The sequence below is a fragment of the Microtus oregoni genome, unplaced genomic scaffold (genome assembly GCF_018167655.1).
Source record: "Microtus oregoni isolate MIOR12 unplaced genomic scaffold, Mior012 000021F_ref0000039, whole genome shotgun sequence".
Taxonomy (NCBI): domain Eukaryota; kingdom Metazoa; phylum Chordata; class Mammalia; order Rodentia; family Cricetidae; genus Microtus; species Microtus oregoni.
In genome coordinates, this window is record NW_024543080.1 from 28,650,974 (window position 1) to 28,670,735 (window position 19,762).

The 19,762-nt window shown below is 40.7% G+C and overlaps 1 protein-coding gene across 6 annotated transcripts in view; it reads right to left on the bottom strand.

The window, feature by feature from the left end:
* N4bp2 (NEDD4 binding protein 2) overlaps nt 1-19,762 on the bottom strand; it is a 72,779-nt gene that overhangs the window by 20,070 nt on the left and 32,947 nt on the right. For all 6 annotated transcript variants that reach the window (XM_041671277.1, XM_041671273.1, XM_041671274.1 and 3 more), the window contains 6 exons: nt 16,056-16,132; nt 11,334-11,489; nt 6,420-8,737; nt 5,762-5,847; nt 5,375-5,420; nt 3,076-3,263 (listed from right to left, as the gene is read on the bottom strand). In XM_041671277.1, the coding sequence (XP_041527211.1) occupies nt 3,076-3,263; nt 5,375-5,420; nt 5,762-5,847; nt 6,420-8,737; nt 11,334-11,489; nt 16,056-16,132 (2,871 nt within the window). The remainder of the gene's footprint in view (nt 1-3,075; nt 3,264-5,374; nt 5,421-5,761; nt 5,848-6,419; nt 8,738-11,333; nt 11,490-16,055; nt 16,133-19,762) is intronic.

Below are 19,762 nucleotides of genomic sequence, written 5' to 3' on the forward strand. Positions count from 1 at the left end.
GTACCATACAGCTTAAGGCCATACTAGGCTGGTGTAAATACACTATGATATCCATACAACAAATCACCTAATGATACTTTATTTGGGACATTATTCATCATTAATCAGTATAACTGTCTATTAAAAATAGGATATAAATAAATGAAGTCAAAGATTAGAGAAAATGAAGGCAAGAATACAGGATAAAATTAGTGTATAAGTCCATGCCATAAAATCCTGTAGAGTTGCTACAAATTCCGTTCTGAGCCCCCTTAGTGGCCAAAGCAAAAGGGAAAGAAACATTCTCAGTGTCCATAAATTTAAAACAAACCAGTTACTCAGGAGAAGTACAGCTTTCTGGTACTGAAAGCTGAGAGAAATGTCTCCCTGAGTCCTGATTAAGGGATACTGTGTGTGGCTGTGACCGTCCTCACAAATACACTCTCCTCAATGGGCAGAAACTACAATGTATAAAGGTTGTAAAATTCAGGTTGACAGAAAACCGTATAGCTAGCTCCTAATTACTTAAAAATTTTTCACAAATACATTTACTCAAAAATAACCTATGAGTATCAGTATTTTCACAGTCCATGAAGCTGCCTATCCTGAGCACTACTCCACCAGGTAGAGTTGCACACACCTAAAATGCTGGGAGTTCAGGACAGTCTCGGCTGTATGTTGAGATCCAAGCACAACAAGTTAAAATTTAAGTAAATAATTAAATAAAGTAAAACTGTCAGACTAAATGAACTTTCCTAAAATACATCCTTTCTCTGCCTACCCATCTACAGAATACACTGCATGCTCCCTGTGGAGGCTCTCTCTCTCTCTACCTTCTTCCCTTTAGACAGGCTCTCCACAGTTGGGAGATCTGAACTCAAGTATTCATGCTCGGCAGCAAATATTCTTACTCACTGAGCCATCTTTCTAGTCCCTACAATTCTTTCAAATTCTAAACTAAGATTATGTCCCAGCACTCGGGAGGCAGAGGCAGGCGTATCTCAGTGAGTTCGAGACCAGCCTGGTCTACAGAGCTAGTTCCAGGACAGGCTCCAAAGCCACAGAGAAACCCTGTCTCGAAAAAACCAAAAAAAAAAAAAAAAAAACTAAGATTATGATAAAGATTCTTTATCATAATATAGCCAGGCAATAGTGGTGCATGCCTTTAATCCTAGCACTTGGGAGGCAGAGGCAGATATATCTGAGTTTCAGGCCAGCCTGGTCTAAAAAAGTTAGTTTCAGGACAGGCCCTAAAGCTACAGAGAAACCCTGTCTCAAGACAAAAAAAAAAAAAAAAAAAAAGAGAGTTCTAACATAAACTATGAATTCTAACATCGATGAACTATAAACCCAAGATCTCATCATCCTACAATTAATGTTCATGTTAAGCCGGGCGATGGTGGCGCACGCCTTTAATCCCAGCACTCGGGAGGCAGAGGCAGGCGATCTCTGTGAGTTCGAGACCAGCCTGGTCTACAGAGCTAGTTCCAGGACAGGCTCCACAGCCACAGAGAAACCCTGTCTCGAAAAACCAAAAAAAAAAAAAAAATTAATGTTCATGTTTTAGTCCTTAGTATATATGTTTGCTTTGTATTTCTTTTTTCCAGAGCTATACAAAAGAGTATTTTCTCCTTTGGAATAGTGCAAAGGAAACATCAAGAAATTCCCTTACTAAGGCTTCATCTAAAGTGAGGATTCCTTAAAAGAATATTCTTTGAACCAAGTTGTCCACTTTTCTTACATAGCTCTGGCTGCCCTAGAACTCACTCAGTAGGCAAGGCTGTCCTTGAACTCAGAGATATGCCTGCCTCTGCCTCCTAGAGTGCCAGGATTAAAGGTGTGTGCCATTGCCACCCAGTTCTTGTCTACTTTCTGTTACCCAATTTGTTGTTTTTTTAAAAAAAAAAAAAAAGGAAAAATTACTGACAGAAAAAAATGCATTAAATTGTAAAGTCAAAAGACATTCATTTGTTAAATACTAGAAAGATTATGAGGCAGGTCAGAAACAAAAGGTAAGTTTCAGTGATAGAAATGGCATTTCAGCAAAACTATTACATTATTCAAGCCTAAAATCAGACTTTCCTATTTCTTTTAAGAGATGTCTCAGAGGTTAAGAGCACTGGCTGCTCTTCCAGGGGTCCTGAGTTCAATTCCCAGCAACCACATGGTGGCTCACAACCATCTGTAATGAGATCTGGTGCCCCCTTCTGGTGTGCAGGCAAACATGCAGGCAGAACACTGTGTACATAAAGAGAGAGAGAATCCATTTCTCCAGCCTGCTACACATAAATTAAGAAGGCTATCTGAAACCGCAGTAAAACTGTAAGATACTGCTTGAAGCTACTTTACGCATGGGTGCAATGGCAGGAATTACGAAGCCAATAGGAGCAGGAAGAACACCTTCGCTCCTCCTGCACCAGACACAGTGAAGTGGAAGACACCTCAGTCGCCACTTAAGAATCACTTTGCCCTTAACTGGACTAATATTTTACTTCTTAAATTCTTTAGTTCTCACTTTCAAAATTAAAAAAGAAAAAGTTGAAAAGAAATATGAAAGAAATCGAATTAACCAATGGCTTCAAATAAGTACACTGAAGTATAGAGCAAAAAGTATATCAGATTTAAAATAAAGTTTCTATTTGAACTCTAGTTGAAGAGTAGAAGGAAGAAAACTGAATTGTAATACAAATTCTGAAGCTTCTGAATTTTTTTCTCTAAATTTTTTGTTTTAAAATTTAAAAATAGGCACATCCTTAGAAAGCAATACAATTATTATTACTAAATAATGTATGATACCATCTGCAAGTGAAAGAGTTCATATTTTTCTATTAGTAAAAGATTACAGAAGTAAATGTAAAAACAAACAATAATAGAGCTTGTGAACCCATACTTAGCATAGATAAACTGTGTATGTCAGAGTACCAACTAGCAGGAAACAAAGCCTCATCCAGATTCTACTTAAAACATTTTTCAGTTTTAATATTGGCTTGAGACAGGTTAAATATGAAGTCCAGAGCAGGAGACACAGAATTAAATGAAAATCACATGCTAAACAACACCACAGAGACCACAGATTAGTATTGTGCCAACCCATACCAAATCATGTTTCTCCTGTAAGGCGATTTCTTCTGACATTATTTCTCTCAGTGAAACCTTCTTTGTTTGAGTGTTCCAGGGATCTGGTGTCTCAGGTGCCACTAAAGTCTTCAATAACTTTTTGCCTGTTTTCTGAGATGATTTTTGTTCAGAATTATCAAGAACAGCAGGTCCAGCCAGCAAAGGATCTACAAGAATAATAAAGTGGTGTAACATTTTCAGCAATTGATGTACAAATTAAATATTAGTCACAAGACAAAAGAAACATGAGATTTTAAAATCTTTTTCAGCTTGTAAATACAATGACTTTGAAATTTCAAAATAAACCTTCATATAACTACAAGCAAGAAATGATAATATAGAAATATTTCAATGAGCAATGATCTAGGTGTGACTAGAAATTAGCTCAGTGCTTCCCATTCTTTTCTGTCACTTTGACTCCCTCCCTCCTCAGCAAAACAGTGCTGGAAGTGTAAATGCTGGGTAGTGAGCAACTGGGAGAGCTCCACTTAAGCCCGCTCTTCTGTTCACAGAACTCAGAAGAGCAACATGCTGACAAATATTAACAGAACAGAGGCATACTATAAATACGGAGCAAATTATGCTGAAAATAAGGGACAATCCACAAAGTTCACAGTGATAGGCATTACCAAGTAACCCTTCAACATCTCCAGGGATACAGACACACTCCGCTCCAGGGCTCTCTCTGAGGGTACAGACACACTCCGCTCCAGCGCTGTCTCTTTGAGGGTACACACACAGTCGCTGCAGCCCTCTCTCTCCGAGGGTACACACACAGTCGCTGCAGCCCTGTCTCTCCGAGGGTACACACACACAGTCGCTGCAGCCCTGTCTCTCCGAGGGTACAGACACACTCCGCTCCAGCCCTGTCTCTCCGAGGGTACACACACACTCCGCTCCAGCGCTGTCTCTCCGAGGGTACACACACACAGTCGCTGCAGCCCTGTCTCTCCGAGGGTACAGACACACTCCGCTCCAGCCCTGTCTCTCCGAGGGTACACACACACAGTCGCTGCAGCGCTGTCTCTCCGAGGGTACACACACACAGTCGCTGCAGCCCTGTCTCTCCGAGGGTACACACACACTCTGCTCCAGCGCTGTCTCTCCGAGGGTACACACACACAGTCGCTCCAGCCCTGTCTCTCCGAGGGTACACACACAGTCGCTGCAGCCCTGTCTCTCCGAGGGTACACACACAGTCGCTGCAGCCCTGTCTCTCCGAGGGTACACACACAGTCGCTGCAGCCCTGTCTCTCCGAGGATACACACACAGTCGCTGCAGCCCTGTCTCTCCGAGGGTACACACACAGTCGTCGCAGCCACTTGCATTTATCCGACTACACTACAGTTTAGTCACTTCTACCTTCAGTCAGCTTTATCTCTCTTTTTAAATAATTGTATTAATTCTTTGAAAATTTCATAGATTGTTTAGATCATATTCACCCACCTCCCCCATCTCGTCCAAAACCCACTCCCCACCCCAGGTGAACCAAAATTTATGTCTTTCATTTTTTTAAAGTCCATCAATCGTATACACTCTTAGGTGTGTGGCCAGTGTTCCCTGCTACACATGTCACAGGTCTGAAATAAAGTGGAGCCCAAGAATCTTCAACCTGAAGCTTCGCACCTTGGTTGCAGGGAAGAGTGCACAAAAGAAGTACTAACAGTGCTTCATGACAAAAGGAAGGCCCTTCTCACCAGACCTGCCATGACAGAAATCACTGGAGACAAGACTGTTTAAGAAGCCATCTGGAGGGGGCTGGAGAGATGGCTCAGTGGTTAAGAGCACTGGCTCCTCTTTCAGAGGTCCTGAGTTCAATGAGTAAAGGTATCCACTGCCAAACCTAACAACCTGAGTTCAAGTCCCAGGACACATAGTAGAGACACCTACATACTGTTCTCTGAACTGTACACATACACCATCACACACACATATACACACACACCATCATACACACAGCATCACACACACAAAAAAAATTTTTTTTGATATAATTTTAGAAATCCTTGGGTACCATATTTTGTGGAAGCACAATGAAAATGAGTTAAGACATGCATGCACACTTGAGCCAGCGATAGTGGAGCACACTTTTAATCCCAGAACTTGGGAGACAAAAGTAGGCAGATCTCCAAATTCGAGGCCAGCCTGGTCTATAGAGGGAGTTCAAGGACAGAGTGTTTACACAGAAAAACCTGTCTTAAAAGACAAAACGAAACAAAAAGACACACTCCATGTTTCAACCTCAAGACAAAGTGAAAGCCAGAATATGTACTTTACCTTGCACGCACTTGCCACAAGACACCTCCTCCTGTCTCTGTCGCTCCTGCACACAAAGGCAGAGCAAAGATTGGCAAAGGGCGGGGCACTGGGATATAAAGCTGCAAAGTTATAGCAGCTTTCTCTAGAAATCAGTTCTTCTCATGCACTGTAAGTCATTATTAAAATTAAGTAAAACAATAAAATTATATAAGTGAAATTGCTAGGAATAGCTACATATATATATATTTCCCTACTTACAAAACTCTTGATTTTTAAGATTTATTTTCACTATTTTTTAAAATTTTGTGCATGTATTTACGTCTGCATGTGGGTACATGTATTTAAGTCTGCATATGTGTAAAACAAACACAGGGAGCTAGCTTTTCATACAAGGAAGCTACCAACCATTACAGAGTCTCTCCATTTCTCATGAATCACTTTAGCCAGATTCAGATCTATATGAACCACACAATCCTCAACTGTTAGAGAGCCTTGTGAAGGGAAGAAAAAGAGAAAAAGACCATCGTTACTCATCATACATTTGCAGACAACACACTCGACCGACTATCATACGCATAAACCAAATATTGTCATCATCACGAACACATTCCTATTTACATGAAATGTTCTTATGTTCTGACATTGTTTTCATACGTAGCTGATGCACACACAAAGCTGTGTGACAAATCTACTTAGGTTGCTCTCAGCTCCATACATTCCTTTAGCTAAGATTTCCGTAATTGTGTTCTAGGAAATTACTTCCTGCTTTAAATCTATCTGAAATAACACCAAAAGACACAAAGTTCACTTTTGCAAATAAACTTCTAACATATTAATGGATATACTGATATAAAATTCTACATAAATATTCTCTACTTCAAATTGTTTTGAATCCTTTAAAAACATGTTATGCCAAATGTAAGGCACTAAGTAAAAATATGTGATATAACCTGCTGACAGAGTCAGTCAATGAGATAAACTTATATACGCTGTCTATTTACACGCATGCTGGCACGTGCTCATGCACACATGCACACACACAGATAATTTACTTTTTCCTTACCTGAATCAATACCAACTGGGCCAAATAATTCATTAAGTTGGAAAGCCAACTCAGGGGGTAATGCCAACTCCAGACAGTCTATGGTCAGAGATTTGGCCATCACTGTTGTGGGATTCGATACCTCGGTTTTATCCTCTCGACTAACTCCAGCTGACAAACTAGTTCCTGGCATTAGAATTTTCTCCATTTCCTGTTTATCTTCATTGATAAATTCTTCCATGTTTCCAAATTTCACATAATCCTTAGGAAGATTCTCATTTTTCTTTACTTCCAACGAGCTAGTAAGATAAACTTCATTTAAGTCAGGATTTGAAGTGCTTGTTGCAGAGTTGATAATATCAGATAAATTTAAAAAAGAATGAATACTGCCGCCAGTCTCTGTGGCTACTAGATTCCTCTCCATTTCACTAACATCTTTGAGGACATTAGGTTTTGGAGTAAGCTTGAAGCTGTGTACACCCGACACGTCAGCCTGAGTGCTAGGAACTACTGCAGCATTACTCTTTATGTTTACAGCAGCATTAGGAAATAGTCTGGCTATGAGCTCAGGGTTTTCAGGATTTACAGCTCTTATCTCTTCCTGCTTCGAGTTTCCCTTCTCTGCATCACCAGCAGACTGTGCGTTAGTGTTCCTGATACCAGCCCCAGGGTTAAATTCTGACATGGAACACTTAGGATCTTCTGAGGTTCCTCTATGGCCAATAATTTCCTTCAAATCCAGCCCCATAGAGAATGGCCCCACTTGTGACTCGTCATATGATCTGGGGGGATTCTCAACCTCAGTGTCCTCACATAGTTTAGTCTCAGAGTCCAACAAAAGGCTCGTGGCCCAAATAATATCTTTATTACATCTCTCATATAAATCTTTCAGGGCTTCTAAGGAAAATGACCCAAATAGCTTACAAAGGATGTTAAGATTCTCAGACTCGTCGGCACTGGTGAGCTCACTTTCTTCCACATATGTGCTTTTGTCATGCATTACTCTGTATGGAATTGCTTCATGAACACTTAATTTCCTATTAGTAGTAAAATCTTTTGGCTTAAACCCATCTAGTTTTCCTGTTAGCACTCTGACAGAATCTGAAACACTGATTTTATTCTTTTCTAGTTTCCACAAAAGGGCAAAATCTTGGGGCTCAGTCTGGGCACATGTGCTCGTATCTACTCCAGAGACAATCCCAGACACCCCCACTGCTAGAGACCGAGGAGGTCCCACGACTCCAGGAAGGGCAGCTGCACTACTGGAGAAGGGAAGGGGCAGTGTGTGCTGGCTAGGAATCGTTTTGCTCAGGGAAGTTTGATCCTCGTGAGTTGCTTTACTAGGCAGCATTTCAGAACTTCGAAGGGTGGAACCCAGTGATTTGAGTTCTTCAGGGCTTGTGCCCCAATAGGCCTCATGTGTGGGGTACAAGGGTATTTCACCCACACTGTCACTAGCTCCAAATTCTAAGCTGGTTTCACTTAAGCCAGCTTTTGGTATCCTCAACCTGTGCTCTCTCTGAGCTAACGAAGCAGGTGAGGGCCAGTCGCCCACAGTGCTGAAGGAGGGTTGCTCGGTACTTTTGTAAGGATCATACTGACAGCTACTGGGCACTTCTGAAAGATTGTCCTTTCCATGTGGAGAGCCTTGCTGCGGGACATGATCCGTATTCACAGACACCCTAGTATCAAATACTATCTGCGACTGAGGGCGATGACACTTCTTGTCATTTTGTACAGATAAACCTTTTTCAGTTTTCCGGTTCCTTTTGGTCCTCTGGCTGATTGTCTTATCAACTGGCCAGTCACCCACAAAATTTGATGGTTCAGGTTTTGGGAACTTTTCCAAAGATGATTTGCTTTTTTGTTTTCCAGTGGTCTTTTTCTTTCCTGTTGTTCTTTCTTCCAGTATTTCAGGAGGTGGGGGATTTTCACTTTGGAGGGTCCCAGCACTTGCAAGCTCACCAGCTTCTTGACTATCCTCAGCACAGTAACTACTTGGAGATGCTCCCTCTGCAGGACTCCAACCATCAACTTCAGCACGCTCTTTTGATGTCATCGGCTCTTGCTCTTTCTCACTCTTGTCTGTGGCTTGAACTTTGCTTTCAGAGTGAGAAAAACAGGTGTTTGGGGCTTCCCGCAAGAAGCCATGACCCACGGTGCTCATCTCCTTTCTTCCTCTATTTAAACTGGCACGAGGAAGGGGGGAAGTGCCCTCGGGGAACACTGCTTCTTTGGCCGCTTCAGGTGTCTTCTCCTCAGGTAACTCTAAGTGCTTCACAGATGTGGATAAGACATTCTCTTCTTTTTCAGAGGTAATAGCTTCCTTGTCTCCTGGGCTACAAGACATTTTTTTGAAGAGTGGTAAGAAAGTCTCTTCACAGTACCATTAATACTGTGATTTAAATTAAAGAAGCATGCAACCAGACAGCATTTACCATTTATTCTAAATACTAAAAAATAAATTGCACAAAAATTAGCAAAGCTGGGATGGGGATATAAGTCAGTAGTATAGCTCAGAGGCAGGCCACTTTCTCAGACTAGTAGAAGTGTTTTAAGAGCTAATCTTAGGCTTTCCCTAAAATATCATAAACACATCCTTTACTGAGTCCTATGCCTGGCACTCGGTGCAGCATCCACAGAGCAGACTGAGTTGGACAGTAACCTGCGGCTGTCAGTCACAGTGCTATGTGTTGACTATTACTATGAAGGTTCTCACTGTGCTCACATGAGATGACATCCCTGTGCTGGCTTCGTTCACACCCACAGCTTAGCATATGTTACAGTACATAGACCTACCTCCATGTCCATCTGCCAGAAGAAGCTTCACTTATAGAATTGTTTCTCAATCTGTGGGTCATGAGCCCTTTGAGGGTCAAACAACCCTTTCAGAGAGGTCACCGAAGACCATCAGAAAACACAGATATTTACATTGCAATCCATAACACTAGCAAAATTATAGTTATAAAGTAGCAATGAAAATAACTTTATGGTGTGGTAGTCACCACAACATGAGGAACTATATTAAAGAGTTCCAGCATTATGAAGATTGGGAACCACTGCTCTACAGGACCACAAAACCAACACTGTCAGATACGGTCCATGAATGAAGCTATCTGAGATTTCTACAAGACAAGCGTCCGGTATCCTCTGCTCCTCCATCACATGGGCTGATCCTGGAATGTGCTTCATGCCCGCCTAGGTGTAGTAAATAGGAGTGGTTTACTTCAGATTCCCCATCCGTTACTAATTACTCAGATGACGTCTCTGAACACGGGTTGTCCTCTTGACTGCGTCCAACCTAACTCATGTGACCTTGCCCTTGTGTCTATCTATATCCAACTTGAACTAAAGTGAACTTTGCTCACATGACCTTGCTAAACCCTCAGAATGTCCTCAGAATATAAACTGTCTAATGTCCTGAAAAAAGCTGGTTACTGCATGAGACTTTAGTCTACCTATTTTTAGGCTCTTCCCTCCCAGGTCCACACTACCAACAAGAACAATAATACAACATAATTTGTGTGATTAAAAAAGAAGAAGAAGAAGAAGCCAGGTGTGGTGGCACTCATACTCAACACTCTGCTTTAAGACTGTCTGGAAAGAAAAACAAAATTGAAAACAAAGAAAGAGTCAGGTGGTGGTGGCACACACCTTTAATCCCAGCATTTTGGGGAGGCAGAGGCAGAATCTCAGCAGTTCAAGACCAGCCTGGTCTACAAAGCAAGTTCTAGGACAGCCAGGACTGTTACACAAAGAAACTCTGTTTGGAAAAACGAAAAAAAGAAAAGAAAGGGAGAGAAGGAGGGAAAAAAGGGAAGGTAAGGGAAAAGGAAAAAGGGAAAGGGGAAAGAGGAAAGGGGAAAGGGGAAAAGGAAAAGGGGAAAGGGGAAAAGGGAAGGAAAGGAAAGGAGAGAGGAAGGGAGGGAGGAAAGCAGGGAGGGAAGGAGGAAAGCAGGGAGGGAGGGAAGGAGAGAGGGAGGGAGGGAAGGAGGAAGGGAGGGAGGGAGGGAGGGAGGGAGGGAGGGAGGGAGGGAAGGGTGTAATGATTTCAGCCACAATAAAGCTGACACTTCCAGGTTCTAAGGGACCACGCATGTGCAGACAAGCCCTCAGGTGACGTCTCTGAACACATTGTGTCTAATGGCTCCAGGCCCCATGTGACCTACGTGCCTGTGTGGTGGCATCATCCAGGTACGACTCAGCTAAGCCCTTGGCAGCATGCGTGAGCCCTGTCATACGTAGTCACGTCAATCCCCTGTGCACATGCGCTAGGCAGCTTTTAAAAGCTGGATGCACCATCTTTCTCTCTGTCTCTCTTTGCACACAGACTTCCCCACAGCTGTACACAACCCCTGTAACAAGCCCCTAAGCAGGTCTATTGCATGGTCCATATTTCCTTCTCACTCGTACCAGGTAATTTCAGAGGGAACGGGAGGGGAGAGGAAGGGAGAGAGAGACTAAAGAAACAGGTAAGGAAGCTCTCATTTAAGATGTCATTCGTTAGATATTCATTTCTAATTCAACATCACACTTTCAACTTCCATGACTTATTCAGTTTGTCAAACCATCTTCCTTTATATCAGGGACCCTCAAAGTTCCAGCTCTCCCATTAAGCTTTCCCAAATAAAATCACACTTAACATTAATGGAACTCTTTATGGGAAACTTAAGAGTACCTTCACTAAAACCTAACAAACTAAAATTAATATGGATATATACAAAAACAATTAAGAGAAAAGGGAAAAGCTAAAATAGTGTATTTGCTGTATAGGCAGAGACTTGCAAAGCCTCAGCTCCAAGGGAAAAACTCATCTTTCACATGAACTTTCACTTCTCTTGCTAACATCCTCAGCTGACGTCAAACATCTTCAAAAACATCATTAAAAACAATGCACAGCTGCAAACCGAGGCTCTGTCAGCAGACTCAGCCTACCCAGAACTCTGGTCCTCACAGGCATAGGCACACAATGCGATGCGCTCCGCCCTCTCTGGGTCTGAAGAACTCATGATGATCGGCACGGACACAAAGCGCTGGTAGTGCTCCAACATTCTCGCTATTTTCTCTTTGCTCACTCCATGAATGTTACGCCTGAAAATGCCAGGGAGCAGAAAGGTGAAAAGAATGTTACAGTCAACCAAGGGGGAAAAACAAAGAACATACAAAGTCCAAGAGAATAGTACATTTGTTTTCATTTTATTCGGTACTGGGGATTGAACTCAAGGTCTTGTGTAGGTGAGGTAAACACTTGACCTCTGAGCTACATCCCCAGCACCATGCTGGCACGGCTCTGCGGCGTTTTTACACAATATGTACTATCTAGCCCTAATTTCCCTTTAGTTTCATTTTGTTTCTAGAGGTCTGTTTTCATTTTAAGACGTGGTCTTGCTATGAAGCCTGGGCTGCTGACCTGAAACCTGGGATCCTCCTGCCTCAGACTTTTGGGTGTTGGAATGCTACCTAGTCATACCCTTTTGATAAAGTGCATTGCCATTTTATCAATCATCCTATACAATTTCCCCCATATATCTTTTATGAATTCGGGAGAAATAAGGCTTCAATACCTTAAAAGAGTTCCTCTAAAGCTCTGCAATAAATAAATATATAAATACAATAAGGAAGTCTCAAAGATTTTAACTAAGTAGTAAGTATCCCACTATAGTGACTCTGAGGAAATGTCCCAAAGTGCCTTCCTGTTAGAAAACAGATCCCAGCTCAATCAAAACAAACACATTTTATTACACTGTAAGTTCAAACAATAGTTTTAAATTCCTAGCATATTAAGTCTCTGGATGTCCAATCATGAAATTTATTATTTGTGTTTCCAGTCTTGCTTGTTTACTTGTATATTTTTGTTATTGAACTCACAGTTAGTTAACCCTAACATGGGAATCCTTAGGTCTCAAACCGAGGGTGCTTTCTGGATTTGCACTGCCAGGAGATGGGGTATTAGCTTTAGTCCCTCTTGGGTTGCTTTCCTAATGAAAAGATCTCAGCTGTAACTCTTTTAACTTGTTCTGGATTCAAGGCTTTATGTCTGAATTGCAGGGCTAATATTTATGTTTGCCTCTTGAGTAAATCTGGCTTTCATATTTACCTACCTCGATCTTGTCTGGTTTTCATATCACAGAGAAGCAAAGAGATAGAAAATATGAGAGAGGTTAAGAAACATTGACAAAGAGGCCAGAGTAAAAAAACTGGTCTCGTATACCACTGATTGAAGTCTGAAGAAGAGAAGAAAGGGATGAACAAAAGCAATTTAAAGATTAAATTCTGAGAATTTTCTAGAACTGATGAATGACACAAATGTCCTGATTTCAGGAGTCAAACAAGATAACAGCTTAAGAAATCCACAACTAGAAACATATGCTAAAATTGTCACACACCAAAGAAAAGAGATGACATTAGGCTAAAAATTTTTTTAAAAAGCTAGTCATATAAATAGGAGCTAATGATTAGAATGAGAAAACTTAACATGGTAATAGAAACAAAACATAAATGTTACCTTCAATAATAGACACTTGCTGACATCCCAGAATATATAGAGCAAGTGTCTTATATGAAGGAGGATAATGAAAAGATTTCCGAATGGAAATTTAAAAAGCAATAGTTTCACACAAACAGACCCTTACTGTAAAGAAAAATTTAAAGGTAAACACCAGGCAGACAAACTTTCAGATTAAAAAGAGATCTATGCTGCAATGGGGAAAGAAAGCACAAAGGAAATACTTGAGCAAAAACCAACACTTGTGTATAAATCTCATAGTGATACCATGGAAGCAAATGGGTACTATCACAGGAAGTTGCTTTAAGGTCCTTGTGTTTGTGAAGAAGAAGGCTAAAAATGGCTTAATGTAGGCTTGAGCTTTAAATAATGAAACATGTAAGGTGGCCACTAAAAGAATATCAACAAAACATTTATAATTTAGCAATTACTATAGAAAAAAACAGACTTAAATTTCATCCAAAATTTCTAAAACATGATGAGAGAAAAACTGAATAAGAATAATTTTTTTAAATAACAACAATCATAGAAGCCAGGCATGGTGGCACGTGGCTTTAATCCCATCTCTTCTTGGTTAGCAGAAGCAGGTGGATCTCTGCAAGTTTGAGGACAGCCTGGTCTACAAAGAGAGTTCCAGGTCATCCAAGGCTACATAGTGAGACCTTGTCTCAAAAAACAAACTAAAGCACAGTAAGAGAGAAGGTGGCCAATGGTATAAGTAACAAAACACTCATGAAAGAGCTGCTTCATCATTTGAAGCCAAGACAGGACTGAGCACTATGGTATTTGCCTGAAATCCTAACACTTGCTAGGCGGAGGCAGGAGGATCAGGAGTTCAAGGTTAGCCTGGGCTACAGAAGACCCCCCTCCAAACCCTTGACCTACCCTCCCCACAACACACACACAGAAGAAAAAAACCAAGGTAGACAGAAAATATTTTAAAAACCAGCCATGCTAGGTACACTAAATATATAAGCATTAAGGATATTAAAACATTGAAAGTAAAAGTATGAAAAGAAGAATTCTCACATGTTAACTAAAAGGATGCCAGTACAGTTCTATTAATTAGACAAACCAGACTTCACAGCAAAAGTTATTCTTAAAGACAAAAGAAAAATCAGCAGAAAGGATAAAGCCTTGTTAATTAGAGTAATATCAAAAATGCTAAGCTCTTAGAAACTTCAACAACTAACTTCCAAATATATAAAGCAAACACAGGTAGGGCAACGGACAGAACTGATGGGCAATAGAACAGAAGTTCAACACACTATCTCACATTGGAAGAGTTCACCCCACAAGACCAACCAAAGAACAGCAAGCACAGAAAGCTACAGAACACACTGCACAGCAGAACTGCTAAGTATGACTTACTAACCATATTAACACAACATCACCAGTACACGGCGGGGTTTTGTATGCATGTGTGCTATATGTGTATGAATACACACATGCTACAGCACACATGTGGAAGTCAGAGGACAATTTACAGGAGTTGGTTCTCTCCTACCATGTGAACCAGGGGATCAAACTCAAGTGCTCAAGCTTGGCTGCAGGTGCCTTTGCCTACTGAACTTTTCACAAGCCTCCAATACACATGTTCATTAAGCAAGTATGAACATTTAATAAGTGACAGTTGGGGCTGGTTGTGGTTACACAGCTTTCAAACCCCAGGGCTCAGGAGACAAAGGTAGGCAGATCTATGCAGTTCCAGGGTTGCCAGGATGAGTGAGACAGGGAAAATTCCAATTGAGAGGAAATACTTCTCAATTAGTTTACAATACCAAAATCAGGCAAGGCTGGTCAGGGAGGGGAATGCTGGTCCCTAACGTCATTCATCCATATGGATGCAAAAATTTCAAACAAATATAGGAAACCAGATCCACTAATGTATCAAAAGACAATAAAAAGAAATTGAGTATGACAAGATGCAACATAGATAAACCATGGCAACATTGTAAGTGCAAGATGCTAGACAAAAAGACTCCATGTATTCATTGTAAATACAGGGTCCAGAGCAGGAAAACCCTAGGGAAAAAACACAGCTGGGGTTGCCAGAGAAGGAACTGCTGGGTATTTCTTTGTGGGAGAAAGGAAGGAAAGGCGGGAGGGAGGGAGGGAGGGAGGGAGGGAGGAAGGAAGAAGAAAGGAGGGAAGGGAGGGAAGGAAGGAAGAAAAAGGAAGGAAGGGAAGGAAGGAAGAAAAGAAAGAAAATGTTTCAGAATTAAACAGTAGTGATGGTCATACAACATTGTGAATATATTAAGGTCAGACTGTCTTAGTTAGTATGAAAATTATTACAAAAAAGTATCCTAAAATTACATAAAATCTTCTAAAAGAATACACAGCACAGAAGAAAAACAACGAATGCTCATCTTTTATTTTTTTTCTTCTTGGTTTTATTGAGGCAAGTTTCTCTGTGCAACAGAGCCCTAGTTGTCCTAGAATTCACTCTGTAGACCAGGCTGACCTGAAACTCAGAGATCCATCTGCTTCTGCCTCCCAAGTGCTGGGATTAAAGGTGTGCACCACCAAGACCAGCGAATGTTCATCTCTTAAATAACATATTTTTAATTCAAGACAAGCACCTAGATAACGAGTTGGGGTAGGAGACCGAAATATCTGCAACCTTTCCCTCCTACTTTAAGAATTCTAGACGCTCCAAGTACATGGCTCAAGTGTACCAACTCCAAGGTTTGTTCTAGATTTAGTTTATTACAAGGAAGTACACAACTGACAATGTAAGACAACTGGAAATTTTTTGGCCATGTATTATAAATCTCCCAACTTTTCATAAAACTTGGGATAAGGGCCACCAAGTGGACACAGACACTTGCTTGAAGGCCTGATGATAATTTTTTGTCACTGGGGTAAGAGAACTAACTCCAGAGTTCTCCTCTGACCTTGAACAAGTGATGTGACACATGAGTGTGCTTGCACCCATTCATACACACACATATAAAGATCTTTAAAATAATTCTTTTTAAATAAGATAAAACATACATAATATAAAATCTTACCAATTTATAAGTGGTCAAGCCAAAATCTAATCACATTTGTTTCATTCATCATTTATAAAGGAAAAAACAATCACAATAAACTTTCAGTTACTGTTGTGGAATAAAAGGCCATGTCAAAAAACCTCCAAGTTTTACCTTGCAAGCTCCTTTGGTTTGAACTTCCACCATGTGTCTGGTTCCCGGAAAAGGACCTTATATTTATGCTTCTGAGACTGCATACGGAAAAGACAAGAAAGAATGTATATAATTTTTCCATAAATTTAAATGCAATGTTTGCAAACTATATCATGTTAGAAACAAAAACCCTCAAAGATGGGAGGGGGAGTTGATTGGGGGAGGGGGAGGGAAATGGGAAGCGGTGGCGGGGAAGAGACAGAAATCCTAAATAAATAAATAAATACATAAATAAATACATAAATAAAAAAGAAAGTATAGTACAAATAAACCTTTTCCTCCTCCAAAAAAAAAAAAACCCTCACAGATGACCTAGTCAGGAGATCAAAAATCTATCTGCTGGGGCTGGAGAGATGGCTCTACAGCTGAGAACAGATTCAATTCCCAGCACCCATGCAGCAGCTCACATCTGTCTGTAACTTCAATTCCAAGAGATCTGGCATCCTTGCACAAACATACATGCAGTATACATTAAATAAACAAACAAACAAACAAGCAAACAAATATTTTTAAAAAGTCTACTGTCTTAGACAGCAAGGATTATTGGGAGGGTTTGCGCTGCTGTTGTTTTGGGGGTGTTTGTTTTGAGATAAAGCCTCAAGTAGCTTGAAGTCACTTTGTAGAAAAACTGGAATTACAAGCACCACAACATCAGGCTCTGAGTGGTTCTGTCTCCTTTAGCTGAACTTTTATCCTTTTCCTAGGGTTCCTGGCTCCCTCTACAGCCCTGGGATACCTGTGGGGGTTTCAAAGAAAATGGCCCCCACAGGGAGTGGCACTATTAAGAGGTGTGGCCTTGTTGGGGTAGGTGTGGTCTCATTGAAGGAGGCAGGCTTTGAGGTCTCATATATGCTCAAGATACCACCCAGTGTTTCAGTTCAGTTCCTCTCAGCTACTTTTCCAATACCATGTTTGCATGCAGGCCACCATGTTCCCCACCATGATGATAATGGACTGAACCTCTGATTGTAAGATGCCACCTCAATGAAATGTTCTTTATAAGAGCAGTCGTGCTCACGGTATCCTTCACAGCAATAGAAATTCACACTAAGACACTACCTTAGAAGGCTGAAGTGGGCCAGAAGTAAGAATTGGAATAAACTGTAATGGGGAAATGCAATTTTACACAATCTCCTTGACTCAGCTATTTAGTTCCAAAACTTTGTTACTGATAGTTGTATAAACAGAACAAACATGGATATAAACAAAACATGTGTATGCCAAGATATTTAGTTCACTATTATTTGTAGTAGCAAAGAATAGAAAAGGTCTGGCTACTGATATGAATTTATCTAAATAAATGAGGATATAAACATAAAATAAAATCTTGTTTTGTTTCAAGATGGGGTTTCTCTGTATAGCCCTGTCTGACCTAGAACTTACTTTGTAGATCAGGCTGGCCTCAAATTCAGAGATCCACCTGTCTCTGGCTCCTAAATGCTGGGATTAAAGGGAGGTGCCACCACCAATCTGGCTTAAAGACTTATTTGTGTATTTTATGTATATGAGTGTTCTGTCCTCATGCACACCAGAAGAGGGGGAAAGATCCCATTACAGATGGTTGTGAGCCACCATGTGGTTGCTAGAAATTGAACTCAGGACCTCTGGAAAAGTAGTCAATGCTCTTAACCTGCAGAGCCATCTCTCCAAGCCCCAAACACATCATTTTTAAAATCCTATATTAAATGAGAGAATGAGAACATCCCTTAAAATAAACTGATAAGAAAGTAAGCCAAACAGTTTTCACTTGGGAGAAAATAAATTATTCACAAATTTGTCCATGCATGAAAAACATCTGGAAAGATTCTCAAAAACACTATTAAAGGTACTTCTCTCTAGGAAAAGGACTTTAGGCACTGTTTTAAAGTTTGGATATTTATCAAATATGTACACGCCTGTCAGGTTCCAAAGAAACTGGGGCAAGTCTCACTCAGCATCTGTGGTTCCTCCCAGCAATTCTTACCCTGCCCCCTATCCTAAACCTCTCCAACCAAGAGGCTCAGCTTCTCTATAGGACTCCACCATTTCGGCTAGGTGCCCTCTTGGTTCTCTTGGTCCTGGTCTATTTTGCTGGCCCAGTTCAGTCTGAACTTTTCCAGGTGCCTCTGGCTGTTCTCTCCCTCATAGATGATGCAACCTTCTCCCAACCACACCATGGAACAATATTGTCCTCATTTTCATTCAGTGTCCGTTTTATTTAAAACCTGCTGCCAACAACAGCTTATTCCATGTTCCAGAGCTCTAGCATGGCTGTAGTACACATATCAACCACCGCATTTTTACACTGTAACTAATCCTCCCTCAGGAATAACTGATTTGGGCAATTCCCTCTCAGACACTGTGCACCTTTTCTTCCTTTGAACTAATTCCATAATAAATAAATACCATCCACTTGTTTGGCTCATCAGATTCTACTTTCCATGTACCAGCTATTTACCAGATCCCTTTTGTTCAAAAAAAAAAAAAAAAAAAAGTCTGTGGCCAAGAGGTCATGGCATAGGCCTTTAATTCCAGCTATTTTTTTTTTCAGAGGCAGGTGGATCTCTGTGAGTTCAAAGTCAGCCTGGATATAGAGAGTGAATTCCAGAAAAGTCAGGACTACACAGAGAAACTCTGTTTTAACGAACCAAAAAGAAAAAAAAGACAAGACTATCACCAGTTTTTATTTTCTTTATTTCTTTGTTTTATGGTACTAGGGTGTCCTTTTCATCCATGCCTCTGCTCAAAATGTAGTGCCTGAGAACTGGTCTTTTGTCTAACACTCCAGACCTAGCCTCATCTCCTTATATCCAAGTCTTTATGAGGAAACAAATGAGTTTGACTTGACACTATGTGAGAAGCGGGGTCTCTTATACACTTCTGAGTACAGTTAACAAAAGCCAAGAAATCAATACTGGAAAAGAATGTTTTTTATTTTGTTTCGTTTTGGCTTTTTTGCAACAGTGTTTCTCTGTGTAATGCCCAGCATGAAAAAGTGTTTTTGTATTTTCAAACATAAAAGAAAAAAGGAAGCTAGGCAATGGTGGCACACAATTTTAATCCCAGCACTCAGGAAGCAGAGGCAGGCAGATCTGAGTTCAAGGCCAGCCTGATCTACAGAGTGAGTTCCAGTACAAGAAAGAAAGAAAGAAAGAAAGAAAGGAAGGAAGGAAGGAAGGAAGAGAGGAAGTTGTGTAGAGCAGAGCACACCTGTAATTCCAGTACATAAGAGGCTAAAACAGACAAAATAGTTCAAGGCTGCCTGGGTTATGAACTGATAACAACCTATCCAAAAAAAAAAAAATACAGAAGATAAAAATAACTGGGACATCAGAAACAAAGCAATTCGAACCCTTTATTTTCTACTTAAAAAAAAATTAAGTGTTGGGGCTGGATTGATGGCTCAGCAGCTAAGAGAACTGGTGACGATTCAGGTTCAATTCATCACCCACATGGTGGCTCACAACCACTTGCCACCCCAGTGCCATGGATCCAATGCCCTTCTGGTCTCTATGACCTGCTGCACACAGATGATTCACATGAATGTAGACAAGCATAGATAAATACAGAAAGACAACATCACAAAACTTTCTAAGAGGACTACAGAAAACATGGGAAGATTACAGAGCAGTCTTGTAAGCCTATCCCAACACTAAGCATCTTAGTAGACAGCTAGAAAACAAAGTATA